This window comes from Rhodotorula graminis (genome assembly GCF_001329695.1).
Source record: "Rhodotorula graminis WP1 unplaced genomic scaffold RHOBAscaffold_12, whole genome shotgun sequence".
NCBI classification, from domain to species: Eukaryota; Fungi; Basidiomycota; class Microbotryomycetes; order Sporidiobolales; family Sporidiobolaceae; genus Rhodotorula; species Rhodotorula graminis.
The window spans coordinates 391535-416592 of record NW_017264939.1 but is presented as its reverse complement, the minus strand read 5'-3'; the positions used below and the strand labels follow the sequence as shown (position 1 = coordinate 416592).

Sequence of the window (25058 nt, the reverse complement as noted above, 5' to 3'; positions counted from 1 at the left end):
CTGTGCTGCCAGCGGAAGAGACGGAGAGTTGCGCGGTCCAAGCGGGCTCCTCGCCGCGCTCGTCGAACCGCTCATCCTCTCAACGCGCCGACGCTCGACGCGTTCAGGGACAGCAGCAAAGGCTCGTCGGCGACGCACAGAGACGAGGGAACAGCAGAAATGGGAGAGCGAGGGGCGAAAGGCGCATTCGAGCCAAGTCGAGGCGGAATCGCTTCTCGCCGTCTCTCGGCGACTCTTCTCTCGCACCTCTCGCACCGCGCAGCACACTCGAGGAGGAAGCAGCCCAACGACTGTATTGGCAGCCCTCGCGCCCCCAAAAACCCCTTCCCAAGGTACCACCCGATCCCGGTCGCGAGCGACGCAGGTTTAGGCAATGAGGGTCGACGCGGTCGCGGCCTCGTACTTGAACGTGGGCGGGAGCTGCGACTTGGTGCGGTAGTAGCGCGCGAGGCGGTGGATACGCGACTCGATGAGAATCAGGCGGAACTTGGAGTCTGCGAGGGGGCGCGAGGCGAGAGTCAGACGACGCTCAACGGACATGGAGCCGCCGAGCACCCGGAGCGGATGCACGAGAGACGCCAAGACGAGCGAGCGAAACGGCGGGACGCACCCTTGTCGTGGCGGTTGCGCTCGAGGTGCTTGCGAACCTGGACGGCCTTCTTGATGAGGTGGTACAGGTCCTCGGGGATCTGGGGCGCGAGGCCGGCCGTCTTGAGGATGCGGAGGATCTTGTTACCGGTGACCGACTTGACCTGGGCGACGCCGTGCGAGTCGCGGAGGATGACGCCGATCTGCGACGGCGTGAGGCCCTTGCGCGCGAGCTTGAAGATCTGCTCCTTGATCTCGTCGGGCGAGGTCTTGAGCCAGCGCGGCGCCGAGCGCTTGTACGGGAGGGCAGAGCCCGCCTGTGGAAGAGAGGGAGGGGCGAGGTGAGCGACGCGTTCCGGGCGAGAGGGGAGCGGGGCACGGCGAGACTCACGATACCCTTGTGGGGGTTGTGCATGCGACCCATTCTGGCTAAGTTGTCGGGGGCTGTACACGGTCGGGCGAGTCGACGGGAGGGCGAGGGAGGCGAGAGAAGGGGGAGGAGAGAAGGTCAGCACGGTTCGTCGAGGACGAGAACGAGACGAGGGAAACGGGCGACGCACGTTCTGTTTCGATGAAGGGGACCAACCGCAAGAGCAGCTGTCAGCACCTCATTCGAGAGGGAACCGGGTCCAGCTCTCCTGTCCCCTGCGCGACCCGAGCTCGCTCTCTGGCGGGAAGAGAGGCCGAGACTGCGAGTCGGCCCTCGTCGAAGGGGGGCACGGCGCGAGTGCTTATCGCATGCTGCAGAGAGAGAGGGTCATGGGGCTTACGGGGTGGCGACGGCGGAACTGGGGAGGGTCGAGGTCGAGGTCGAGGACGAGGTCGAGAGTCGGAGGAGAGGAGAGGGGAGCGAGGAGGAGGGGGCGGGAGTAGAAGCGAGGTCAGTGAGGCGAGCCCACACGGAGGAGTGCTGGTGGCGACTCACAAGTCGGGGAAGCTTCAACGAAAGGGTCCAAAGGAAGAGAAGGGAGGGCGAGAGGAGGCGGCGCAGAGAGGTTTGCGGCCGCCGCGCCTGGACCGCCGCGCCGACTCGCCGCTCGCCCAAGTCGCTCGCCCACCGGCCTCCCCTCTCTCCCTCGTCTCCTCGGTCACGTAAGCTCTGCCCCATTGCTCAGGTGCACTCGAGCTTCCGCCACCCGTCGACCCACCCGCGCCAACCGCCCCGCCCACCTCGTCGACGACCTGGCTCGAGCCCACCTGCGCCGGGGCAAAAATGGAGGACTCGCCCGACCACGCCCCAACGGCTGCTCCTGCGAGCGCTACCGCCGGTCGAAGCGCGACGATGGACTGGTCCCGAGGCAGCAGGGCATGAACGGCGGGCGCAGGGCGGGCGGCGAGGGCGGCAGCAGCAGCACCACCCGCACCCTTCGTCTCGACTCGGGCGCGCTGACCCACCTCGTCCCCCTCGCAACAGCATGAAGTTGTGCTTTGCCAACCCTGCCACCGGGCAGCAGAAGACCATCGAGATCGATGACGAGCGCAAGACGTGCGTCCCACCTCTCCCTCGTTCCCCTCCTCTCGGGCGTCGCCGTCGTCGAGCTCGAACTGACCCTCTCGACCTCCCCACACCTCGTCCCACCGCACAGTCGCATCTTCTACGAGAAGCGCATGGCCCAGGAGGTCCCGGCTGACGCCCTCGGCGACGAGTTCAAGGGCTACGTCGTGAGGATCACCGGCGGCAACGACGTTCGTCTACTCTCGCTCTCTCTCGCCTCGCTCTCCTCGGGTCCGCCTGCTCACCGCGTCTTGCCCACCTCCTTCCACCCCCTCTCGACACCTCTCGCTCCGCCGACACCGTACCCGCACGCTTGCGCCGCTGTTGCGCTCCCCCTCCCTACCACTCTCGACGCTCGACCACGACCCTCGCTCGATCACTACCTCGACCACTCGACCACCACGTGCTGCGGGGCATTCACCGAGTGCAGAAGCAGGGATTCCCGCTTAAGCAGGGTGTCCTTGTCCCGCACCGTGTCAAGCTCCTCCTCGCCAAGGGCCACTCGTGCTACCGCCCCCGCCGCGACGGCGAGCGCAAGCGCAAGTCGGTCCGCGGCTGCATTGTCGGCCCGGACGTCCGCGCGCTCCACCTCGTCGTCGTCAAGCAAGGCGAGTCGGACATCCCGGGCCTGACCGACACGGTCCTGCCCAAGCGCCTCGGCCCCAAGCGCGCGACCAAGATCCGCCGCTTCTTCAACCTCGACAAGTCGGACGACGTGCGCAAGTTTGTCATCCGCCGCGAGGTCGTCCCGAAGAAGGAGGGCGCCAAGCCCTACACCAAGGCGCCCAAGGTGCGTCCCGGACTCTCTCTCTCTCAGATCCAGCGACGGCGACCCTCGTCCCCTCTCCTCGTCCTGTACCTCTTTCGATCTCTTCTTGTCTACAACGTCCTCGCTGTGGCGCCCTCGGCCCAGCCTGTCGAGCCGGCGCGCCGCCGGTCACCTCACGCTCCCTCCCTCGTCTCTCGCATCTCCTCGAAGCATTCAGCGACAGCCCCACTGACACTCTTTCTCTCCCCGTTCCCTTCTACGCAAAAAGATCCAGCGCCTCGTCACGCCGGAGCGCCTGCAGCGCCGCCGCCACCTGCGCTCGCTCAAGCGCCGCAAGACCGAGTCGCAGAAGGCGCAGAAGGCCGAGTACGAGGTCGTGGTCGCCAAGCGCCTCGCCGAGCGCAAGCAGGTCGCCAGCGCCGTCAAGGCCAAGAAGGCCGCTGCCCGCTCGGCGTAAAAAGCACACACCCTCTCCAACTTGTGCTTTTTCCCCACCTGCCGTCGCTGCTGCAACCGTCGATTTCCGTTCTTCTCCTCCCCGACTGCGTCTCTGTGCGTGCGAGGGGTGGATCGGTGCGGGTCGAGCGAGGAGGGGAGTCGGGCTCGGGGCTTGTAGGGGTGGTTTGTACCGAGAGTGCGGCTTCCCAGACTCGTCTCGTCGTCGCTGGATCTGCGAGAGCGCGAGAGGGCTCGGGCCTCCTCTTTTGCTTCGGCCTCGCTCGCCGCTCTCTCGAACGATCTGCACGATCTGTCCGTCGTTCATCGCGCAAGGGATCCTGCGAGCGAGCACGAGATGAGGCCCGCGGATGAGGAGGTGCGAGCGAGCGACCGAGTGGGGCCGGCCCGACTCGCGACTCGCTTCTCCTCCCTCCTCTCACTTCCCCTGCTCCACCTCATCCGCTAGCATGGCTCGCAGCAAGATGCGCTCGGTCAAGACGATCGGCTTCGGGCGGCTCCCACGTCGCCGTGTCGACCCTGCGCTCGACGAGTCCGAGTCGACCGACAGCTCGACCTCGCCCTCGCGCGCCGCGTCCCCCGAGCCATCCGAGCCGGCCCGCTCCGCCGCGCCAGAGCCTGAGCACAAGCCGGAGCCCGCGCCACCTCAACTCGCAGAGCCCGCCTCGACCGCCGCCGACCCACCCTCGACCTCAGCCGCCGCGACCGCCAACCTGTTCGAGCCCGCCCGCTCCGCGGCGTCCGAGCCCGAGCCCAAGCCCAAGCCGGACCTTGTCGTCGACGACGAGATTGCCGCGGCGATCAAGGCCGTCAAGGAGGCGCGCAAGGCCGTCAAGGAGGCGCGCAAGGCCGCCCAGGCCGCGAAGAGGGCGGCCACGTCACTCGACGACGAGCGGCAGGTCAAGCGCGTCAAGCGCGAGTGAGGTGCGCTCGCCTTTCTCTCTCTCGCACACTCTCTTGTGCACTCTCTCGTCTCTTGAGTCGTCGAGCTGACCTTCCCTAGCCCCGCGTCGGCGGCGGCGGCGGCAGATGTGGTCGAGGCGGTCCGCGGTCGGCGAGTCGGGTCGAGGAAGCGCTTGAGACGTCGAGGCTTGCGCAATGCAGCAGCGCGGTACCTTTCACACCCTCTTGCGAGTCTGCGAGCGTAGAATGGGCACACCGCGAGGCTGCTTCGAGAGAGAAACGCGCTCAACTTTCGCTGGATCTGCTCTTCTTGCCTCGTCTCGCAAGCAGCCACAGCCTCCTGGCCCGCCCTCGCTGGTCCGTTCGAGCATCTCGACTTGCTCGTCGCTCTCGTAAGGCTCTCAGGCCTCAAGCTCGAGGTCGTCTCGTGCTCCCGCTCGCGCGACCTTCGCAAAGTGAGAGGACGACGAGTTGCACACCGAGCGACGCTGCTCAACGGTCCAGATCGTCCGCCCCTCCGTCGACGTACCCATTGCCCACCGCCAGCTCACCGAAGTAGGCTGTCACGGCCTTGCACTTCCACCCCATCCACGACTCCTCGACCTCGACCTTCTCCGTCTCGCCGAGCCCGGGCAGCGTCGCGAGCTCGAGGAGGTCGACGTTGCGAGGGAGGAACATGGCGACATTGGGCGTCATGCGGCGCGCGAGGGCGAACAGGTCGGCGCCGTGGAGCGGGGCGAGCGCCGACAGCGGGTAGGCGCCAGCTCCTCCTCGTGCCGGCGCCGCTGGGTCGTCCTCGCCGCCGTCGACGCCCGACGACTGCCGCCGCCGCTTCTTCTTCTTCGCCGGCGGCTGCACCGGACCCGCCGTCGTCGACAGCGTCGTCTGATAGTCGATCCCGCCCCACGGCGGCGACAAGAAGACGCACTCGACGCGGTCCTCGTCGCTCGTGACCTCGCCGCGCTCGAGTCGCTCGGCGTACGCTCGCGCCCACGCGACCCAGTCGCCGAGGATGAACGTGATGCGGTCGGCGACGCCGTACACGCGCGCGTTGTGGGCGGCGCACGCGAGGCGGACGGGCGACGTGTCGAGAGCGATGACTGCGAGGGCGAGTTTGGGTCAGCTCGGCTAGGTTGGAGGGTCGGGGAGAGAAGGGCGTGGACGCACCTCGCTCGCAGGTGAAGGCAAACTGGATCGCGTTGCCGCCGACGCCGCAGAACGCGTCGACGATGGTGCCGCTTCGACCTGTTCTCGCGCACGCCCACCTCGAGTCAGTTGCCGCTCCTCTCCCCGCCCGTCTCACGAGAAGAGAGAGTGGACGCACAGCGCTCGGCGATCTGGGCTGCCACGTTCTCGGGCGTGACCGAGTACCACCCCTCGCGGTCCATCTCGCACCCGTCGTCAAACAGCGAGAAGAGGCGGTACCGCTGCGCCCAGTCTGCGGGCGTGCCTCGGGCGAGTCAGTGCCTTACTGGGAGTGTCGACGAGAGGGGGAAAGACAGAGCTGGACGCACACTTGTCGAGCTCGAGGGGCAGGTTGTCCTCCGAGTAGCGCACCTGGACGCCGAACCGAGTGCCCGCCGCCGCGTCGTACTCGACCGCGTGCGCCTCGCCGTCGAGCTCGTCGACTCGAGCGCGCTTCTTGCCCTTGACGTCGCTCGACTCGGGCCGCTTGCCCTCGTCCTCGACGCCGACGACCGCACCTCCCGCCGCCGCGACGAGCGAGGGCTGAGTCGGGATCAGCCACTGCTCGTCCGGCTGCGCGACCTCGCCCAGGTACTTGTTGAGCGTCTCTTGCCGTGCTGCGCTAGTCGTGGCGGCGGCTGTAGCGGCGGGGACCGAGGAGAGGACAGGTCGGATGAAGGAGCGGACGACGGGCGAGTTGGTGATGGCGTTGTGCCGTTGGCCGCGGCGCATGGCTCGAGGTGGTCGAGTGGGTGCTCAAGGTGGTCTGGCGGTGCTCAGCTGGAGCACGAGCGGTGGTGGGCGAGAGCCGTCCTCTCCCTCCTCCCCTTCCTCCTCTCGACCTCGCTCTCGACGTGCGACCGCTCACTCGCTCTCGGCGCGAAGCGCAGTCGCTCCACTTCAGTGCTCTCTGCTGCTCACGTGCTCCCGCCTCGCCTTGCACCGCTCGAGCGCAACGCTGCCTCGGCCTCGAGCGACTCGTCGACTGCTGCCTCTGCTCGTCGCAGCCACGCGCGCGTGTGTGCTCGCTCCCGCGTGGCACGGCGGACAGGGGGCGCGATCGACCTCGGCCCTCGGCGTGCTTCAGCCCCCGGCGCACACGCCTCCTCTCGGTGGGCGGACCGCGACGCCATTGTGCTCGTTCGACCTCATCGCTCTTGCTCCTCTCCAGCTCTCCTGCCTCGAGTCTGCGCAGTGAGCACCCCGTTCCTTTCTCAGAGGGTGCAAGGACCGACTCGAGCTGACCGCCGCCTCGTCCCGCAGCCGCACCCCCGCTCGTCGCCTCGTCTCCCTCGCCGCCGCCGTGAGCACCTCCCTGTCCTCTCCCCAAGCCTGCGCACGCCGGCGACTGACCTCTGCCCGCCTCTCACAGTCTCGCCAAGCAGCCGCCGATGTTTGTCGACCCAGCACGAGCCGCCCTCGCGCTTCAATCCGTCCAGACGGTGCGCGTCCCTCGCCTGACGGCCCACGCCGACTGGCACGAGTGGGTCCTCGCCGTCGAGGAGGCAGCGACGCTCGGCGGGTGGGCCGACGTCCTGTACGGCCGGCGACCGCGGCCCGAGGCGACGCCGTGGACCTCGCCGAGCGCGACCCTCGTCGAGGAGCAGGCGAGGTGGGACGAGGAGAACCAGAGGGCATACCTGCTCCTGAGGTCGCTGTGCGACTACACGGTCAAGATGACGATGGGCGACGAGACGTGCGCGGCGAGGGTCTATGTCGGGCTGCGCAAGCGGTACGGGAACTCGTCGGCGCATCATCGGTGACGGAGCGGCGACGCAGGACGACGTCCAGAGCGGTAATCTATCGTGCTACCGACGACTGTCGATCGAGCAGGAGGCGGCCGAGCGACCGCGAGCGGGAGAGCGGCGGCGCGAGATCGCGCCCGGGTCGAGAGAGCTGCTGTCGCCTCTCCTCTCTCGAGCGCGCCACAGGAAGAGAGAGTGCGTCGATGAAAGAGTCTACATGGCATGTTTTGAGCCTTGGGCACTACGAGAGAGAGAGAAGAAAGAAACACATGGACCGCCCTCGCGCGCACGAACCTCGACCTGCGCTCGCCGCCACTCGCCGCCGACCGCTCGCCGCCGTCCGCCGTCGCTCGCCCTCGCATGCGACGAGCCGCCGCACCCCGTCCGTCCCGCTCAGTGCTGCCCCTTGATCGGCGTCTGCGGCTCGAGCTGGCCGAGGATGTGCGACGGGATGGCCGCTCGCGGGACGGGCGACACTGGGTACTCGAGGTCCTGGATGGCCTGCGGGGCGGGGCACGGGGTCGGCGAGAGGTGTCAGTGAGGCTGCGAGTAGGAGGGCGAGAGAGGGAGAGAAGGGAGGGAGAGGGACGCACCTCGTACGGGACCGAGGTAAAGAGGGCCGAGACGGACTCGCCGTAGTGGCTGCGACGGCTGTGCGAGGCAAAGACAGGTCGGTCAGGTGCACGGTCCAGGCGGTACGAGCAACCACGAGCGCAGCACAGCTGGCCCTCGTGCGCGCGTGACGTAGAGAGAGAGCGACCCGGACGCACACAGCCTCGGCGAGGACGTGCGACACGTCGAGCACGCGCAGGATCTTGCACTGGGCCTTGTGGCGGTCCTGCGGGATCGAGTTGGTGACAAACAGCTTGGTGATGACGGACCCGGCGAGGTTGTCGAGGGCCTTGCCGCTGAGGATGCCGTGCGTGACGAGGGCGTAGACCTGCTTTGCGCCGCCGGCGAGCAGGTGCTTGGCCGCCATGACGAGCGTGCCGCACGTGTCGGCCATGTCGTCGATCAGGATCGCCGTCTTGCCCTCGACGTTGCCGACGAGCACCATGCGCGCAATCTCGTTGGCCTTTTTGCGCTCCTTGTGGAACAGGGCGAAATCGAGGTCGAGCGAGGCCGCCATCGACGACGCGCTGCGGGCGACGGGTTCGTCGTGAGTCACGACGTGGCCGACTACCGCGTCGCACACCGGCATGACCGCCGAGCGACACCGAGGCAAGAGGACGGTCGACTCACCGCTTGGCTCCTCCCGCATCAGGCGAGACGATGACGGCGTTCTTGATCTCCTTGCCCATCGTGTCGCGCAGGTACTGCAGCATGGTCGGCTCGGCGTACAGCTGCGAGGGCACGAAACGGGCGAGGAGGTCAGTCGGGAAAAGGGGGGGGGGGGGGAGGGGAAAGGGGGACTCGGCGACGCACGCTGCGGGGAGGTGAGGGTCAGCTCTGCTCGAGAGTGCGCGCGAGAGAGAGGGAAAGGAGGGGGCGCACTTGTCGACCGGGATGTCGAAGAAGCCCTGGATCTGGCTCGCGTGCAGGTCCATGGTCTGCAGCCGGGCGGGACGGCGGAAGACGGCTCGTCAGTCCGGCGCCTCTCGCTCGGTCGGACTGCGAGGACAAGAGCAGGGGGGGAGACGCACAATGACGTGGTCGATGCCGGCACCGCGCACGAGCATGTTGGCGATGAGCTTTGCCGTAATCGGCGCGCGCGACTTGTCCTTCTTGTCTTGCCGCGCGTAGGGGAAGTGCGGCCTGCGACGGGGTGCTTGCGCCGTCAGCTCGCACTTCCTTCTGGGCCCGGGTATCGAGATGCGAGAGCGAGGACGCACACGACGGCGGTGATGCGGCGAGCCGAGGCTATCCGGAGCGTGTGCGCCATGATGCAGAGCCTGCGGGAGAGCACGAGGATTAAGTCTACGGCTCGACGAGGTGGACAGGTCGGTCGAGGGAGTAGGGACGCACTCCATCAATGCGCCGTTGGTGCTCGTCTCGTCACCACTCGCGGTCGCGACAATGTAGACATCGGCCTCGCGGACCGACTCGTGGAAGGTGACGCTGCGCAGGGGGGTGCAGGTGTCGTCAGCTCACTCGTACGTGCAGCTGCACTCTCCTGGCGAGCCGACGAGGCGAGGGAGGGTCGGATGCGCGGGGAAGAGCGGGCGAACGGAAGGACGGGGAGGGACCGAGGGCGAGTCGGACGAGAGGGGACTCACGAGAGCTCGCCAGAGGGGAGGGTGACGATGCTCGAGCTGCCGAGGGTAGATCCGAGGCGCCTGGCGATGAGCTGCGCCAGTTGCGGGTGCGAGGTGCCTGCGAGCAAGCAACCACGAGCGATGAGCTCTCGTCGGTCGAGGGCTACGTCGCGCGCCAGGGCAAAAGAGGGGGCGCACCGCTGAAGATCTTGATGGTGTCGTTGGTCGGCATGGCTGGCAGGGACGAGGCAGGCGCGCAAGCAGGGCGGCTGGACCGGGCGAGAGGGTGCGCCGAGCTCTCTCTCTGCTCCGCCGCGGCCAAGTCCCGCAGGACGCTCGCGGACCGGCCGGGCTTGCACCCTCTCTCGCTCCCTTATCTCACTCGCTCTCGCTTCTTCTGCTTCGTCTCTCGCCAAACGCCCCGCCATCTCGCAGTCAGCCAGAGCTCGGCGCCGCGCCGCTCACGTCCACGCGCACGAGCCGACCGCCTTCCCGCCCCGAGAGCTGTGCATGCCCTCTCTCGCTTGCATGCTGCCGTCGTCCTCAGTCGAGAGAACTCGCGACGAGCCAAGCGGTGCGAGGCGAGCGCGAGAGACCGGCCCAGGCGCGCGCGCGGGTCGCAACCGCGGCTTGACCGCTCGTGCGCCGACAGCGTCGCCCGCGAGCACGAGCGGTGACGCCTGCGCGGAGCACCGCTGCTCGAGCTTCAGCAAAACGGAGAGATGGGCGGCAAAAGCGCTGAGCGTGCGCCGGGCCGCAGAGAGCGAGAGTCGAGGGCCAGCAGGCGCAAGAAGCGCGCCGAGTGAGAGCCGGGCGAGCGTGCGCTCGCTGAAGCAGCTGTGGGGGCAGATACGAGAGCTTGCTTGTCGTCCTGTGGCGAGGCGTGCGCTCTTGATGGCCGCGCTGCGCCTGGATCGGCTGCCGCGCCCGGGTCGACGAGCAGAGCGGCACCGCGCGTGACCGGCACCTCCTCGGCCGCCCGACGCGTGACAGAGCGGCGTAGCTGATACCATGTGGATCCGACTGCGTGAGTCGAACTGGGCACAGAGCGTGATGTGGTGGCGCCAGAGGCTCATCAACAGCGGGGAGGAGAGTCGGCGACAGCTCGAGCCAGCGTCGTTGCGAGGCCGAGGTAGGGGCGGCGACCAGAGCTCGCGAGGTAGCTCGACCGGGTGGAGCAGTCCAAGGGACCGCTAGTCGAGAGCGGCGGTGCATGCTGGAGAGAGAGCCGGACCTGAGCTTGGCTGGGGGGTTGGCTCCGACCCGCACCAGCTGCTCCTCGTTCTCCCGCCAGGCAGGACCAGACAGCTTACCGTCATGGACTTCTACCACCGGTGCGTCGCCCCGTCCCACCCTCCTCCACGCCCGCCTCACTGACCCCTCCTCTCCCTCTCCCCCCTCCCTCAACCTCCGCCGCGCCGCTCGTCCTCGACCGCAGCGCCGGCCTGATCCTCGATGCGCTCGACAACAAGAAGGGCTCGGTCAAGGGCCTGTGCATGGCCGAGGCCAACAAGGGCCGCAAGGTCGGCGAGGGAGCTCGCTTCCTCAAGGTCGTGATCGAGTGCCTCAAGTGTGAGCTCTCGCCGCCCTCCTGTCGCTCAGCTGTCCTTCACGACATCTGAGCTTGTTCTTGTAGGACGCGACGACTGACTCACGCCCACTCCACAGACCGCCCGCACATCCAGCACCTCCTCGCCGCGACCAAGCTCCTCGCGCAAGAGCCGACCCTGTTCGTCCCGCCGTCGTCGACCGCGTCCGTCACCAACGCGCTCAAGTCGGGCTCGGCCGCGTCGGCCAATAAGGCGCTCAAGACGCCCAAGAAGCACGTCAAGGCGGCCCCGACCCCGGACAGCCTCGCGACCGTCATGCTCCACGACCTCCTGTTCGCCAAGCGCGGCTTGACGCTCCCCAAGGAGCACAAAGTCCGCAAGAAGCTCGAAAAGTACAAGTCTGCGTGAGTCCCGTGTCCCCTCGTCTCGTGCTCGACGCGTTCGAGCGCGTCGGGTGCGTTCTTGCAGTTGGTGAAGTGCTCACCGTTTCCCCTCTGCGCACAGACTCGAGAAGGAGAACGAGCGCGAGAAGCGTCGCCGCAAGGTGGGCACGAACGAGGGCCTCCAGATCCCGCTCCCGGACAAGGTCGCGTCGTCGCTCGAGGGCATCGGCAAGGGCAAGAAGCGCGCGCACGACGTCGACCGGTTCGCCGAGGAGGGCGGCAGCGAGGGCATCATTGGCGAGATCCGCTGGATGCGCGTCAACACGCTGCGGTGGAGCGTCGAGGCGGCCGTCGAGTGGTTCGAGAAGGGCGGGTGGGAGATGTTCGAGGAGGTCGAGGAGATGCTCGCCGCTGCGTGCGTCCCTCTCCCTTCTCTCTCTGTCTCTCTCTCTGCAACGCGCTTCTGGTACAGGACACTGACTCGATCCTAGATACCCTCGTGCGCAGCCAGAGCAAGCCCAAGGTGTTCGCCCTCGACGCCCACATCGAGCCGCTGCTCGCCCTCCCCGCGGCCGTCTCGCTCCCGACCATCTCGGCGTACCAGGACGGCCGCCTCCTCGCGCAGGACAAGGCGTCGTGCATGCCCGCCTGGGTCCTCCTCACGCCGGCGCTCGCCGACGCCGAGGACCGCGCCGCCGCACGTGCCGCGGGCGAGATCGGGCCCGACGAGGACCTGCCCAAGCGCGGCAAGGGCCTGCGCGTCCTCGACGCGACGGCGGCGCCGGGCAACAAGACGACCATGGCGGCGGCGCTCATCGCCGGCGACGAGATCAACGGCAAGGTGACGGCGTGCGAGAGGGACCAGGGCCGGTTCAAGGTGCTCAAGGACATGCTCAAGCGCGCCGACGCCAAGAGTGAGTCTGCGCTCGCCCTTTCACTTCTCTCTGCGTCTCTCCTCGGCGCGGCACGAAGAGTTTGTACAGGCGAACGGCGCTGACTCGCGCACTCGCCGCCTGCAGACGTCCAGCCGATGAACGTCGACTTCCTGTCGCTCAAGCCGGACGACCCCAAGCTCAAGAACGTGACCCACCTCCTCGTCGACCCGTCATGCTGTGCGTCTCGCCCGCTCTCGTCTCGAGCCTCTGCAGCCGGCACTGATTCTCGCCTGCCCCTCCCGCAGCCGGGTCCGGCATTCCCTCGCGCCTCGACCACCTCATCCCCTCGGCGCCCGAAGCCGAGCAGCTCGCGCGCATCAAGGCCCTGTCCAACTTCCAGATGGCCATCGTGTCGCACGCCCTGCGCTTCTCGGGCGCGGTCCGCGTCGTCTACTCGACGTGCAGCATCTGGGAGCAGGAGGACGAGCGCGTCGTCATGCGGGTCCTCGCCAAGAAGGAGTTCCGCGACATGGGCTGGAGGCTCGCGCCGAGGGACGAGGTCATGCCGACGTGGGAGAGGAGGGGTCGTGTCGCGGCGTGCGGCGGCGACGAGAGTGCGTCCTGGCTCCCTCTTCTTCCTCTCCTCCCTTCCCCCTTCCCTCTCCCTCGTCTCACGTCTCGAGACGCACCCGTGACTGACTCGGTACCTCGTGCGCCTGCAGCCATCGCCGACTCGGTCGTGCGCTGCCTCCCCGAGGACGGCACCAACGGCTTCTTTGTCGCCTGCTTCGTCAAGGACGAGAACGCGCCGCCGATCGAGGCGCCCGCCGGCGCCGACGAGGCGGCTCCCGCAGTCGACGACGAGGCGATCGACGTCGACGCCCTCGCCGTCGAGGTCGAGGAGGGCGAGGCGCCCGCAGCACCCGCAGCGGCGGCGGCCGCAGCGTCGGCCAAGTCGGCGCCGGCGCAGCTCAAGAAGGGCGGCAAGCAGGGCCGCAAGGCCAAGTCGGGCGCGACCATGGCGGCGCGCAACGCCAAGAGCGAGGTCCTCGGTCGTGCGCCCGCGCCGCCGGCTGCCCAAGTCGCCGCCGCCGCCGCCGCCGTTGTCGCCAAGGAGGCCGACGCTGCGCCCAAGGAGGGCGGCGCCGGTTCGGGCCCGAAGAAGCTCAGCAAGAAGCAGCTGTACTTGGCCAAGAAGGAGGAGATGAAGCGCAAGAAGGAGGCGGCGGCGACGAGCGGCGCCGACGAGTAGAACGAGGGGGGGGCAGCGAGTCGACGCGCGAGGAGCTTGTTGTACCGCCTCGTCGCTCCTTTTGCAACTCGACACATCGTGCACACGTCTCTCTGTCTCTCGTTGCCTGATCAGAGAGAGAGGAGAGCGCATCGGCGGGACAGAGTTGACGGTGTCGAACCGACTTGCGAAGGCCGACACGACGCTCGAGAGAAGAGGAAGCCGACGATTTTGCATCGGTTGAACGGCAGGGAACTACTCAAAAGATCGAGAGAGAGAGAGAGAAGAAGAGTTGAGCTTCAGGGTGAGCGGAAGAGAAGGGGGAGTGGGAGAGGGCGTGTCGGGAGCTCTAGGCGGCGACGGCGACCGGAGCGGCCGACGAGAGGACGCCGCCGGAGCTGCGAATCTCGTCCTGCTGCCTGGCCTGCGAGAGAGAGAAGAAGTTGGGAGTCAGTCGAGGGGCATTGAAGGAGGAGGAGGCGACAGAGGACGCGAGAGAGGAAGAGGAGGACGCACGAGCGCGACCTGGTTGGCCTCGGGGTCGACAGGCTGGGCCTCGTGCTCCCACTGGACGAACTCGTTCGTGTAGTTGGCCTCGAAGCCCTCGTCGCACACCTCGATGCGCTGGCAGTACTTGGTGACTTTGTGCCAGTCGCGCTCGACGTTGACGAGGTCGCGGCTCATGAACGGGTAGCAGCGCTCAAACATCTTGGCCCAGAAGTTGGGCTTGTCGTCGCCGACGCGGTTGCGGAACTGCTTCTTGACGTGCTGGAGGTCGAGCCACGCCTGGGCCGGGTCCTTGTGCAGGAGGTCGGCGCCACGCTTGAGGGCGCGCATGACGGCGGCAACCTTCTCCTTGTTGGCTGCGAGGAACTTGTCGTTGACGATGACGAGGATCGAGCAGAAGCAGCTGAGGAGAGAGGGCCGTCAGAGGTGAACCTGAAGAAAGGGAGGGAGAAGGACGGACCAGCAGCCGAGCTCGGCGAGCTCGTCGATGCGGATGAGCTTGACGTCCGAGGTGGGGCGGCCGACGCTCTGTGAGGCGGGGCGGGAGAGGGATGTGGAAGGAGTCAGGGCGCGCGCCTAGGGGGAGAAGGCGAGAGGGGGCCTGAGCGAAGGGAAAGCTCGTCGCACGTCGCACCACTGCTCGAGCTCGACGCCGTTGACGCTCTCGATCCCGACTCCCGCGTGAATGCGGCCGTCGATGAGGGCGCCGTTGATGTCCATGCCGCAGCGCACGAACTCGATGTCCTGGCCCTCGACGAGACCGTGCTTCTGCGCGAGCTCGAGGCACTGGATGCGGCCGAACTCGCCGACGTACTACAGGTGAGGAGCGTCAGGAAGTGTCGCAGGTGACGGCGAGACGTAGAGAGAGAAAGTGTGACGCACGCCGACGCGCTTGCCCTTGAGCGAGGTGAAGTGGTCCTTTTCGATGTCGTGCGGGTGGCCCTCGACGCCGCCCTTGAGGTAGAGCAGGCCCGTGAACGGCTGCGGGCGTAGAGATGGAGACCAGGGACCGTCAGTCGAGGCGCTCGAGGCCCGGGCCGACCGTCGAGAAGGTCGACCCGAGGAGGAAAAGCGAGAGGCAAAAGCGAGGATGTGGAGCGCGAGCGCAGACGGACTACTCCCGACGCGAGCATTAACTCGATCCCGGTGGTGACGGTGTATCTCAGCCCGTCGTCGCGGCGCCTGCGCTGCTGAACAACCCCGAGTCACCGTCCGCCCGCTCGCCGCACGCCTCGGACGGAGCCGAGACGCCGACGCAACGGGGCTAGGCGCAAGGGGAGCAGAGTGCGGGCGCCACGACATCAGGACACCCGTGTAGTTGGCCGTGAGGCTGGCCCAGACCCAGACCTGCTCCTTGAGAGACGAGGCGGGAGGGAGTCGAGGAGGACGGACCTTGGCGACGAGAGGTCGTCCCGCACACGACGGCGGTCGAAGCGCACGAACACGAGCGTACGATGCTCGAAGAAGAAGAGGAACGATGCCGAGGTAGAGGCAGAGGAAAGGGAGGCGGTCAAACCTCGTCGAGGATCGTGCCGATGCTCGTCACGCCGAAGCCGCGCGCCTTGGCCGCCTGCGGTCGTCGAGGCAACCGAGTCAGGACATGCTCATACACGAGGGCGAAAGGATGCCGCACGATCGTGTGGACCATCGCTGTGGGAGAGAGGAGAGTCAGCAAGAGGCTCGACTCGTTCGCGACGACCACGACGACGACGAGACCAAGGGGCTCACCCTTGCAGCCCATGTCGACGGACCCACGACCTATGAGCTCGGTCACGTCCGAGGCGTCGTTGGGCTCGAGGATGGCGACCTTGACGCCCTCGTCCTTGAAGAAGCCGTGGTGCTGAGCGAGGAAGATCGGGGCGTGGTACGGCGTCGCGTGCCTGCGCGAGTAGTGCGAGTGTCAGTCCTTGACGCTCTCGTGCTCGCGGTGGCCGCAGAATGAGTACAGGTCGCGAGAGAAGAGAGGGGCGAGGACCACGGCGAGGTGACGACGACGAGGAGGAGCGTGCGGGGCTCACCAGTTGAGGAGGAACGAGATCGAGTCGGACGACATGGCTGCGGTGCTTGGTGCGGTAGTGCTCGTGGTGGTGGTGACGAGAACGAGAAGGTCGAAGCGGGTGGTGTAAGGAGAGCCAAGAGCGAAAGGCGGACAGAGTCAACGTGGGACCCTGCGAACGACAACCGAGCGACCCCGAACGGCCGCAGCGGTGCCCCCTTTTCTTTTGCTCGTCAGCAAACATCGAGCGGCGCGCGCAAAGAGCACGAGAAGCGCGCGAGAGGACGTCGAGAAAAGCGAGCGAACGCAACTTGAGAAGGTCAAAGCGGCGCAGCTGGGCGCAGCGCGAGTCGCCGACACGAGCCCGAGGGTGGACGGAGCTGAACGGGCGGAAGTCGACGGGAAGCGCACCTCTCGCAACGGAGGAGGCGGTCGACGTAGCAAACGCAGGCGCGCAAGCGAGGTCTACCAACCCCTCATGCCGCCTCCTCGCCCACCTCCTCCACCGCGCCCGCCCGACCCGCCCTTCATGCGCCCCGACCCCTTGTAGATGATTCCGCCCTGCGCGACAATGTCGCGCTCGTACTGCTCCCTCCTCTCCCGCGCCTCCTTCGCGCGCTCCTCGGCCACCCGGCGCTCGTCCTCGGCCCGCTGCGCCGCCTCGCGCGCCTCGTCCGCCGCACGCGCCTGCTGCAAGGTGACCTCGTCGGCGCCGAGCTCGGGCGCTGCTGCGGCGTCGCCGTCGCCGTCGCCGGGGCCGGGTGCCGCCGAGCCCGACCGAGAGCGAGAGCGCGAGCGCGAGTGGCGCCGCTTCTTGGACGACGACGACTTGTGGTGGTGGTGGTGGTGCCGCGAGCTGCGGTGCCTCCTTGACGACGAGCTCTTGCCCTTGCTCCTGCTCTTGCTCTTGTGGCGGCGCTCGCCGTCGCTGTCCTCGGACCCGCTCTCATCGTCGTCCGAGTCGTGCCGCCGGCTGTGGGACCGCGACGAGCGCTTGAAGCGGCGGCGGTCGGGCGAGAGAGAGCGCGAGCGGCTGCGGCTGCGGGAGCGCGAACGAGAGGACGACACGGAGGGGGACGGAGGTGGTGCGGGCTTGGCAGCTGGGGGGAGGAAGGGTGGGTCAGGACGTGTCGAACTGCAAGACAGGCTCGCGACGACGGCAGCGACCCGTCAAGAGAGAGGAACAGCCCGACGCACCGGATTTGCGCTCGAGCTCGCCGCAGTGCGAGATGGTGATGAGCGACACGGGCCGGTCCTTGTCGTCGACGGGCATCTTGCTGATGGCGACGATCGTCTCGTAGCCCTTGACGACCTTGCCGAATACGACGTGCTTGCCCGCCAAGTGCGGGCACGGGCGCAGCGAGACGAAGAACTGCGAGCCGTTGGTGCTGCAGGGAGGAACGAGGGCGGCGTCAGGAAGGGACGGGGGCGGCGAGGGAGGGAGGAGAGGGACGCACTTCTTGCCGCGGTTGGCCATGCACAGGAGGCCCTCCTCGTCAATCTCGCGCTTGAGGCTCTCGTCCTCGAACGTACCGCCGTAGATGCTCTGCGTGTCTCAACCCCACCGTTCAAGGTCAGCGCGCGTCTCGAGGCGCAGGCCGACCAGGACCAAGAGGGCGAGTGCGCACCTCGCCGCCCTTGCCATTGCGCTGCGTAAAGTCGCCGCCTTGGACCATGAAGCTGTCGACCCAGGGGAGCAAGAGTCAATGTCGTGCGACGGCGGCGGGGGAGGAGGGCGGGGGGAAGAGAGAGGACGAGGAGACGCACCCAGCGATGACACGGTGCAGGATCGAGCCCTTGTACCACAGCGGGATCCCGAGCTCGTTGACGCCCTTGGCGCCCGTGCACAGGGCGCGGAAGTTGGCGCACGTCTTTGGGACGACATGGTCGAACAGCTCAAAGACGACGCGGCCGAGAGGCTCGCCCTCGACGGCAAAGTCGAGGAAGGGACGAGACGTGGTGCTCATGCTTGCGGTGGTGCTCGGGCTGGGTCCGGCGCCGTCAGGCAGGGTCGACGCGGGCGAGGTCGGGTGGGAGATGGGCGGGGACGAGATGAAGGCAAGGGAGGACGAGGGCGATTGGGCGGTGCGCGTCGAAGTGGTCAGGCCGGCTAATGCGATACGGCTGCAGTGCTGGGCCGCTCAAGCTGGTCCTCGCAGTTCGCGGTGTCGAGTTGAGGGACAAGCGAGCGAGGGGCCGACTCGACTTCGAGGTTGCTCTCCCACCTCGCCACCGCTCTCCCGGCTGGAGCCAGGCTGCTTGTGTCTGCTTCTGCATCTGCCTTTAACTAGATGGGCGCAAACGCTTCTACGTCCAAGGGAGGAGGAGCGCCAGGCAGGGACCTCGACCACTACGAGGGTGCGTCCTCTGCTCTCTTCCCAGCCCCTCGTCGAGCACGAGCGCACGTAGAGCTGACTCTGATGCACCCACAGTGCTCGGTGTCGAAGCGTTCGCGACCCAGGACGAGATCAAGAAGGCGTGAGCTCTCCCTCCCTCTCGCACCTCGTCTCGCAGCCAGTCGGGCTCTCGTCGAGCACCGAGGGTTGCTGCGTGGACGCGGACACGACAACAAGGAAGCTGAAGGACCCTCGCCGCCTCGCAGGTTCCGCAAAGCCGCCCTCAAGGAGCATCCGGACAAGAACCCGAACGACGTCGAGGGCGCGACGCAGCGCTTTGCCCGTATCCAGGCCGCGTGGGAGTGCCTCAGCGACCCGCAGGAGCGAGCATGGTACGACGACCATCGCGAGGACATCAATGACTCGGGCGCAGGCGGTGCGCTCCCTCTCGCCCGTCTTCCCTCGAGAGCTCGCAAGTGACTCTTTCCTCGACGACGCACAGCCACCGAGGCCGACGCCTCCTTCTTCGACAACCTTCGTCGTGCCACGGCCAAGCCCGCCGCACGTGCGACGCCCGGTCGCGGCCTCCAGACGCCGCACCTCATGAAGTTCTTCTCGACGTCGGCCTGGACCGGGTTCGACGAGTCGCCGACGGGCTTCTTCAACACGTTCGCGACCCTGTTCTCGCTCCTCGGCGGCGAGGAGACGGCGTGGTCGTCGCCGCACCTGTACCCGGCGTTCGGCACCAAGCAGTCGCCGCCGGACGACGTGCGCGCGTTCTACGCCGCCTGGATCAACTTTGCGACCGAGAAGGACTTTGGGTGGAAGGACTCGTACAAGGTCGACGACGACATGCCGAGGTGGCAGAGGCGCGAGATCGACAAGGAGAACTCGAGGGCGAGGACCGCCGCCAAGCGCGAGTACAACGAGGCCGTGCGGGTCCGTCTCGCTCCCTCTCTGTCTCGCTCTCTTCGGCGCACCGCCGAGAACCCGCACTGACCCTCGCGCACCCTCTGTCTCGCAGGCCCTCGTCTTCTACGTCCGCCGCCGCGACCCGCGCTTCCAGTCGCTCACGTCGTCGACCGCGCGCGCCGCCGCCGAGGCCGAGACGCGCGCCGCGCTCGCCGCCGCCGCCAAGCAGCGTGCCGCCGAGCGCGAGGCGGCCGCTGCGCGGTACGCGGCGCAGGACTGGCAGTCGGGCGGCGTCGACGCGGTGCACCGCATGTGGGAGGAGGAGAGCGACGAGGAGGGCGAGGGGGGCGAAGAGGGCGAGGACGAGGTCGTGTGGTGTGAGGCGTGCGGGAGGGGGTACAGGAGCGGTGGGGCGTGGGAGAACCACGAGCGGAGCAGGAAGCATGGCAAGAACGTCGAGCGGTGCGTCCCTCTGTTTCTCTCTCTTGGTCGCGTCCTCGCCCTCTCGCCGCGCAAAACTCACCTCTTCCTCTCTCTCTCCCCCTCTCTCTCTCTCGTACGCAGACTCGTCAAGGAGATGCAGCTCGAGGACGCCGCCCTCGGCCTCGACTCGGAGCCGCCAACCGCTTTCGCCACCGCCCAAGCCTCCCCTCCCTCGTCCGCCACCGCCGTCGCGCCCACCGCCGCAGACGCCGCCGCCCTCGCCGACTCGCTCGCGTCCTTCTCCGTCGACGGCGACGGCGACGGCTCGGACTCGCTCCTCGACGATGACGACGACGACCTCGAGGTCGACCCGCCCGCCGCCACCACCGCCGCCGTCCCCGCCAAGAGCAAGAAGAAGCCGCGCCGCCGCGGCCCGCCCGCCGTCGTGCCGGGCCTCGACGACCTGTCCGACTCGGCGTCGGAGCCCCGTGAGCCTGCGCGAGCGCCCGAGCGCGAGGCCGAGGACGGCGCCGCGTCGAGCTCCGGCCGCGCCGCCGGCGCCGGCGGCAAGAAGAAGGGCAAGAAGGCGGCGCGGCGCAAGGGCGTAATCGATGTCGCACTCGAGCTCGACCTGGAGCAGGACGGCGACGGGCTCGCGGCGTCGGCGGCGGCGGCGGCGGCGGGGCCGGGGCTGGGGCTGGGGCTCGGCACGCCGCTCGACAGCAGCGACGAAGAGTGGCGCGCTGGCGGGGGCGGCAAGGGTGGCAAGGGGAAGAAGGGCCGCAAGGGCAAGGGAGGAGGGGGAGCGGCGAGTGCCGGTGCGGGTGGAGCGGCGACGCGGAGCGGGACGGCGAGCGGGGCAGCGACGCCGGCGCCGGCGGCGCAGGACGTCGAGGCAGATGGCGGTCGGCGTGCACAGGGAGGCGTCGACGATGACGGTGAGGAGGACGGGCCGGGCATGAGCAAGAAGGACAAGCGGCGGGCCAAGGAGGCGGCGAGGAAGGCTGGCGGTGCAGGGGCCGACACGGTGCGTCCCTCGCGCTCTCTCTCTCCCCCTCTCTCCCTCGTGCTCGCGACCGAGCGCACTCACTGGTACTGTGCCCTCACGACTCGCATGCGCGCCTGCAGGTCTGCAACGTCTGCAGCGAGCCGTTCGCATCGCGCACTAAGCTGTTCCAGCACATCGCCGACACGGGCCACGCGCTCGCCGAGAGCGGCGGCGGCGGGACGTCGAGCGGGAAGGCGAGCAAGAAGAAGGGCAGGCGGTGACGAGCGCCGCTGCTCCCTGTAGCGGGGCAGGCCGGAGGGAGGAGCGTTCGAGGTCGTGGGAAACGAGGACGAGTCGGCCGACACGCAGCTCGAGCCCGAACCGAGAGTCCCGACCGCTGTGCTGCACCGTCCCGAGGCCATCATGAGCTCATTGTCGCCTGCGGGAAGCGCGCACAAGTGTCGCCGAAGCACTCGAGCGGGTCGACCTTCCTCAGCCGGTGTGGGCGGGAAGCTTCTCGGCACACGCGCGCGGCTCGTGCGTCGGCCCACGGCGCACCAGCGCGCATTTGCGCTGCGAGATTGCCGCGCAGCGTGCAAGGGCTCGGGGAGGCTGGCAGCGTGTGCCCCGTTCGCGAGGACGACCGCTGAGTTTCGGAGAGGTACGAGCGCTCGAAGGGGGAGCGAGGAGAGGTGGGCGGTCGGGGGAGGGAGCCGAGCCAGCTAACTTATGCGCAGGACGAGCGGGAGCTTGCGAGCCTGCGCGGAAGAGGTCTTGGGCACGGCGTGGGAGGGAAGGGCGCCGGCGAGGCGTTCTGGGCAAGAGCGTGGTGAGACAGCGGAGACGAGGGAGGAGGAGGGAGGAGCGTCGACGCCTCTGTCCGCTCACCACCCCGCCCAGCTCGCAGCGAGTGCAGCCAGCTTGCACGCTCAGAGCTAGCTCCCGCCACACCTCGCAGCCCGACCCGCCGCAAGCACGCGCAGAGCGCCCGCCTCTCCCTCAACTCCGCCCCTCTCGTCCTCGGTGCCTGGGTGAGCACCCTTCTCGCTCGTCTCACACGCCCAGTCGACGGCGGTACGGCCGACGAGCAGTGTGACTGACTGTCCTGCACCACCTGTGTGGCCCCTGCGAGCAGCGCGTCGCCGTTGTCGTCCCTCGCCTCCTCCCTCCCCCTCTCGACCTCTCGGCTCGACTCAGCGACTCGAGATCCTCCAACCTCTGTCCTCGTCCAGCCTCGTTCAGCACCTCGACCAGCAGCCACAGCCACCCGCCATGGCCTGCTAAACGACCCAGCGACCCGCATCGCAACCCCCTGTCGCCGTCCGTCGCCACACGAGTGCCCACTCAGCTCCCTCCCCCGCTCCGCCACACCACCTTCGACTCGTTTCACCTGCAACCTCGTTTCGCCAACTCGCACCTCCTTCTGCATCCTTCTCAGCACCTCGTCTTTCATCCGCAACTCGACCACCCACGCCATGCGCGACTCGAACTTCAACTTCCCCGCCCTCGGCCGCGCGTGCATCTGCGTCTCGTCGGGCATCTACGACCGCAGGGGTGCGTCGACCGTCCTCTCCCTTTCTCGGGCGTGCAGCAGGGCGGGCTGTGTTGGAACAGGTCTAGCGAGATGTCGAGCGAGGAGGCGGTCACGAGCTGCTTAGAGCAGCGGGCGGGACTCGAGGGCGACGGCGACGCACGACGAGCGGGCGTGCCGTTCAGCAGGTCCCGCACGGCACAGAGCGTCAGACTAACAGCGCGACCCCCCTCCCTGCAGCGCTCGACGCACCGCCCGGGTCGTTGCCCCTCATCAACTCGCTCACGCACCTCACCTACCTCACGGCCACGTCGCCTCGAGTGCGCGACATCATCTCGCACGACGGCGGCCTCGAGCGCCTCGTTCGCGTCCTGCAGCACTGCGCGCGAGGCGGGCCCGCCGGCGCCGTCCCTGCGTCGCTCGCCGAGCTCAAGGGCAAGGGCAAGGGCAAGGCGCGCGCGCTCCCCCGCGTCGTGCGCAAGAGCCCGTTCAGGGCGTTTGCCGACTACGACCTGCTGCCGACCGCCGTCGAGATGGTCGGCATCGAGGACACGGACGTCGACGGGTCGCTCCTCGCCAAGAACGCCGCGGGCACGTCGGGCCCGCTCGACGACTTTACCTACTCGATCCCGGCGTCGCTCCTCCTCCCGGCCTCGTCGACCGCCAAGCACCTCCTGTACACGTACTCGCTCGCGTTCCAGTGCATCGTCAACATCGGCGTCCGCGGCAGCGAGGCGATCCGCACGCGCGTCGTCGAGGCCGGCGCGCTCGACGTCGTCGTCTTTGTCCTCGAGCGGTACCTCGAGGACGTGCAGCGCAAGCGCCAGCAGAACCAGGCCGACTGGGTTCGCGGCGGCGGCGGCGGCGGCGCGGGCAGCAGTCGGGGCGAGCGACGACGTGAGGCCCAGCCTTGGGCGGGCGACGAGCTCGCGCCTGCGGCTGCGCAGGCCGGCGCAGCTCCCGTGCAGCGCGCCGTCGCGCCGCACGACGCTCGCAGGCTCGACCGCCTCGTCGTGCCCGCGTCGAACAGCTCGTCGCCGGCGTCGACCGCGCCCGTGTCGCCCGTCCCTCCCGCCTCGCCCTCGGGCGCTCACGCCCTCCCGCACATCGCCGTCCCGCCCTCGGCCATCTCGCGCCCGCTCCTCACGCGCCTCAACGTGGTCGCCGCGTCGTCGGCCGCCGCGTCGACGCCTGCTGGCGTCCTGCGCCCGCCGAACAGGGTGCGCACGCCCGACACCGAGGCGTCGTCGTTGACGGGCGACGAGAACGGCTCGGCGTCGGGCCAGGAGCAGGATGGCGACGAGGTCATGGTCGTCGCGACGTCGGTCGCGACGTCGTCGTCGTCGGCGGCGGCCGTCGCGCCTGCCTCGGTCCCGCTCGCCGAGGTCGTCAAGGCCGTCAACAACGCCGCCTCGTCGCCCGCGCCGACGCCCTCGTCTGCGCCCGCACGGCAAGACGCCGAGGGCGACGTCGTCATGGACGACGGCTCGTCGACGCCCGAGCAGCCCGAGTCGCGCGCCTCGCCGCAGCCTCACCCGCAGCAGCAGCGCTCGAGGCCGCCTTTCCCGCGCGCCCACACGATGCCGCAGCCGCTCCCGCGCATGTCGACCTCGCCTGTCGCAGCCGCACCGGCTCCCGCGTCGGCCACGCCGAGCGCTCCGGCGCCGACGACCGAGGACGACGGCGCGCTCCACTTCCGCGACGAGGACATTCTCCTGTCGCTCCAGCTCCTCGCGTACCTGAGCAAGTACCCGCACGTGCGGTCGCTGTTTCACGCCCCGTCGGCCGCCCTCGTCGCCTCGGCGTCGACGCGCCTGGGCTCCGCCACGCACGGACCTGCGTCCTCGTCCTCGTCCTCGACCTCGACCGCCGCCGCCGCCGCCTCGTCCGCGCGCCGCGCGCCCCTCCCGCCGACCAATATCTTCTCGCTCGTCGAGTCGTTCACGTACCGCCCGCCGGCCGACGACCCGTTCACGCCCCGTCACCCGACCGAGGTGCAGTACTGGGCCGGCGTCATCATGCGCAACGCGTGCCGCAAGGACGAGGCGCAGGGCGGGATCCGCCAGTGCGCCAACATGCGCTGCGGCAAGTGGGAGGCGTACGCGCGCGAGTTTGCCAAGTGCAGGAGGTGCCGCAGGGCAAAGTATTGCTCCAAGACGGTGCGTCTCGGCCTCTCCCTCTCTGTCCTGCCCCTTCGAGAGCGCCGACTGACTACTCTTGTTCGTGCCCTGCAGTGCCAGTCCGAGGCGTGGAACCAGGGCCACCGCTATTGGTGCCACAAGGTCGCCTCGCGTCGCAGCGGCGGCGGCGGCGGCGAGCCGGGCAGTGCCGCCTCGGCGCACGGTCACGGCCACCACCACGGACACGGCCACTCGCACGCGCACGACCGCACCGCCGTACTCGCCGGCGCCGCAGCCGCCGCGAACGGCAGCGGCAACGACTCGGGCGCGTCGGGCTCGTCGGCCCCTGCGTCCCCGACGACGGGCGGCATAGCGACGCCGACCGGCCCCGTGCACGTGCCCTCGGCAGCAGGCGCCGGCGCTCAGGTCGTGGGCACGCCCGCCGAGCTGTTCAATCTCGTGCCGCCTGTCCCGACGCCCGGCGCGCTCCGCCGTCGCCCGAGCCACACGACGGGCTCGCACGCGCACGCCCACCCGCGCCGGCACCCGCAGCAGCAGCCGCGTGGACGCGGCGGCGACGAGGACGACGAGGACGATGAGCTCCTCGATGACGACGAGGTCGAGGGGCAAGGTCCGGGCGCGCGCACGACGCCGCGCGCGTCGCAGCAGGGCGGGCAGGCGCTCCACCCGCACCCGCACCGTCACCACGCACACGGCGCGCAGACGCCTCCTAACGGCGGTGCGCAGGGCGCCGAAGCGCAGCAGCAGCGTGCTGGCGGCGCAGGCCCGTTCGGCGCGCTTGACGGCATGGGCATGTTTGAACTCGCCGGGTTCGGCGGCGTCGACGCCGCACAGGGTGTCGTCGCCATC

At 68.7% G+C, this 25058-nt stretch overlaps 11 protein-coding genes across 11 annotated transcripts; 6 read left to right on the top strand and 5 right to left on the bottom strand.

The window, feature by feature from the left end:
* Positions 1–274: 274 nt before the first annotated feature.
* Positions 275–1532, bottom strand: RHOBADRAFT_65478 (uncharacterized protein). Its single transcript, XM_018418719.1, has 6 exons — positions 1514–1532; positions 1359–1376; positions 1149–1290; positions 980–1032; positions 611–905; positions 275–494 (listed from the first exon to the last, which is right to left on the bottom strand). Exons 4-6 carry the CDS (start codon positions 1010–1012, stop codon positions 367–369), a joined length of 456 nt encoding a protein of 151 aa, XP_018269145.1. The 5' UTR covers positions 1013–1032; positions 1149–1290; positions 1359–1376; positions 1514–1532; the 3' UTR covers positions 275–366.
* A 470-nt stretch (positions 1533–2002) lies between these two features.
* Positions 2003–3370, top strand: RHOBADRAFT_65476 (uncharacterized protein; the record flags this gene model as incomplete). The annotated part of the gene is made up of 4 exons (XM_018418718.1): positions 2003–2074; positions 2175–2274; positions 2514–2873; positions 3121–3370. Coding segments are annotated over 4 exons (721 nt in total), but the record flags the coding sequence as incomplete, so codon positions are not given.
* Positions 3371–3757: 387 nt separating this feature from the next.
* On the top strand, positions 3758–4231 carry RHOBADRAFT_46189 (uncharacterized protein; the record flags this gene model as incomplete). The annotated part of the gene is made up of 1 exon (XM_018414737.1): positions 3758–4231. The coding sequence occupies one exon, from the start codon at positions 3758–3760 to the stop codon at positions 4229–4231; it is 474 nt and encodes a 157-aa protein (XP_018269143.1).
* Positions 4232–4661: 430 nt separating this feature from the next.
* On the bottom strand, positions 4662–6163 carry RHOBADRAFT_66819 (uncharacterized protein). The gene is made up of 4 exons (XM_018419091.1): positions 5726–6163; positions 5536–5649; positions 5379–5456; positions 4662–5311 (listed from the first exon to the last, which is right to left on the bottom strand). Exons 1-4 carry the CDS (start codon positions 6126–6128, stop codon positions 4704–4706), a joined length of 1203 nt encoding a protein of 400 aa, XP_018269142.1. The 5' UTR covers positions 6129–6163; the 3' UTR covers positions 4662–4703.
* Positions 6164–6787: 624 nt separating this feature from the next.
* On the top strand, positions 6788–7215 carry RHOBADRAFT_55320 (uncharacterized protein; the record flags this gene model as incomplete). Its single annotated transcript, XM_018417788.1, has 1 exon — positions 6788–7215. A coding segment is annotated over one exon (428 nt), but the record flags the coding sequence as incomplete, so codon positions are not given.
* Positions 7216–7534: 319 nt separating this feature from the next.
* RHOBADRAFT_32163 (uncharacterized protein) lies at positions 7535–9568 on the bottom strand (the record flags this gene model as incomplete). Its single annotated transcript, XM_018413015.1, has 10 exons — positions 7535–7642; positions 7735–7792; positions 7912–8280; positions 8384–8484; positions 8644–8691; positions 8785–8896; positions 8974–9033; positions 9107–9199; positions 9358–9454; positions 9535–9568. 10 exons carry the CDS (start codon positions 9566–9568, stop codon positions 7535–7537), a joined length of 1080 nt encoding a protein of 359 aa, XP_018269140.1.
* A 1085-nt stretch (positions 9569–10653) lies between these two features.
* Positions 10654–13409, top strand: RHOBADRAFT_55318 (uncharacterized protein; the record flags this gene model as incomplete). Its single annotated transcript, XM_018417787.1, has 8 exons — positions 10654–10670; positions 10775–10908; positions 11005–11290; positions 11391–11684; positions 11777–12183; positions 12289–12381; positions 12450–12758; positions 12867–13409. The coding sequence occupies 8 exons, from the start codon at positions 10654–10656 to the stop codon at positions 13394–13396; spliced, it is 2070 nt and encodes a 689-aa protein (XP_018269139.1). The 3' UTR covers positions 13397–13409.
* A 416-nt stretch (positions 13410–13825) lies between these two features.
* On the bottom strand, positions 13826–15935 carry RHOBADRAFT_17300 (uncharacterized protein; the record flags this gene model as incomplete). Its single annotated transcript, XM_018412361.1, has 8 exons — positions 13826–14285; positions 14343–14410; positions 14510–14695; positions 14765–14863; positions 15399–15452; positions 15516–15532; positions 15611–15762; positions 15901–15935. 8 exons carry the CDS (start codon positions 15933–15935, stop codon positions 13826–13828), a joined length of 1071 nt encoding a protein of 356 aa, XP_018269138.1.
* Positions 15936–16998: 1063 nt separating this feature from the next.
* Positions 16999–17845, bottom strand: RHOBADRAFT_17434 (uncharacterized protein; the record flags this gene model as incomplete). The annotated part of the gene is made up of 4 exons (XM_018412372.1): positions 16999–17266; positions 17336–17424; positions 17507–17558; positions 17646–17845. The coding sequence occupies 4 exons, from the start codon at positions 17843–17845 to the stop codon at positions 16999–17001; spliced, it is 609 nt and encodes a 202-aa protein (XP_018269137.1).
* Positions 17846–18169: 324 nt separating this feature from the next.
* On the top strand, positions 18170–20818 carry RHOBADRAFT_55315 (uncharacterized protein; the record flags this gene model as incomplete). The annotated part of the gene is made up of 7 exons (XM_018417786.1): positions 18170–18236; positions 18311–18356; positions 18481–18650; positions 18717–19153; positions 19239–19588; positions 19691–20576; positions 20678–20818. 7 exons carry the CDS (start codon positions 18170–18172, stop codon positions 20816–20818), a joined length of 2097 nt encoding a protein of 698 aa, XP_018269136.1.
* A 1194-nt stretch (positions 20819–22012) lies between these two features.
* RHOBADRAFT_29284 (uncharacterized protein) lies at positions 22013–22910 on the top strand (the record flags this gene model as incomplete). Its single annotated transcript, XM_018412867.1, has 3 exons — positions 22013–22091; positions 22309–22475; positions 22737–22910. Coding segments are annotated over 3 exons (420 nt in total), but the record flags the coding sequence as incomplete, so codon positions are not given.
* Between the last annotated feature and the right edge of the window lie 2148 nt (positions 22911–25058).

Coding starts and splice junctions, on each gene's coding strand:
- RHOBADRAFT_66819 (XM_018419091.1), bottom strand. CDS start 6,128: ATGCGCCGCGGCCAACGGCACAACGCCATCACCAACTCGCCCGTCGTC. Junction 5,650..5,725: donor GCCCCTCGAGCTCGACAAGT/GTGCGTCCAGCT, acceptor GCACGCCCGCAG/ACTGGGCGCAGCGGTACCGC. Junction 5,312..5,378: donor TGCCTTCACCTGCGAGCGAG/GTGCGTCCACGC, acceptor TCGCCCTCGCAG/TCATCGCTCTCGACACGTCG.
- RHOBADRAFT_65478 (XM_018418719.1), bottom strand. CDS start 1,012: ATGGGTCGCATGCACAACCCCCACAAGGGTATC. Junction 906..979: donor ACAACCCCCACAAGGGTATC/GTGAGTCTCGCC, acceptor TCTCTTCCACAG/GCGGGCTCTGCCCTCCCGTA. Junction 495..610: donor GCGCAACCGCCACGACAAGG/GTGCGTCCCGCC, acceptor GCCCCCTCGCAG/ACTCCAAGTTCCGCCTGATT.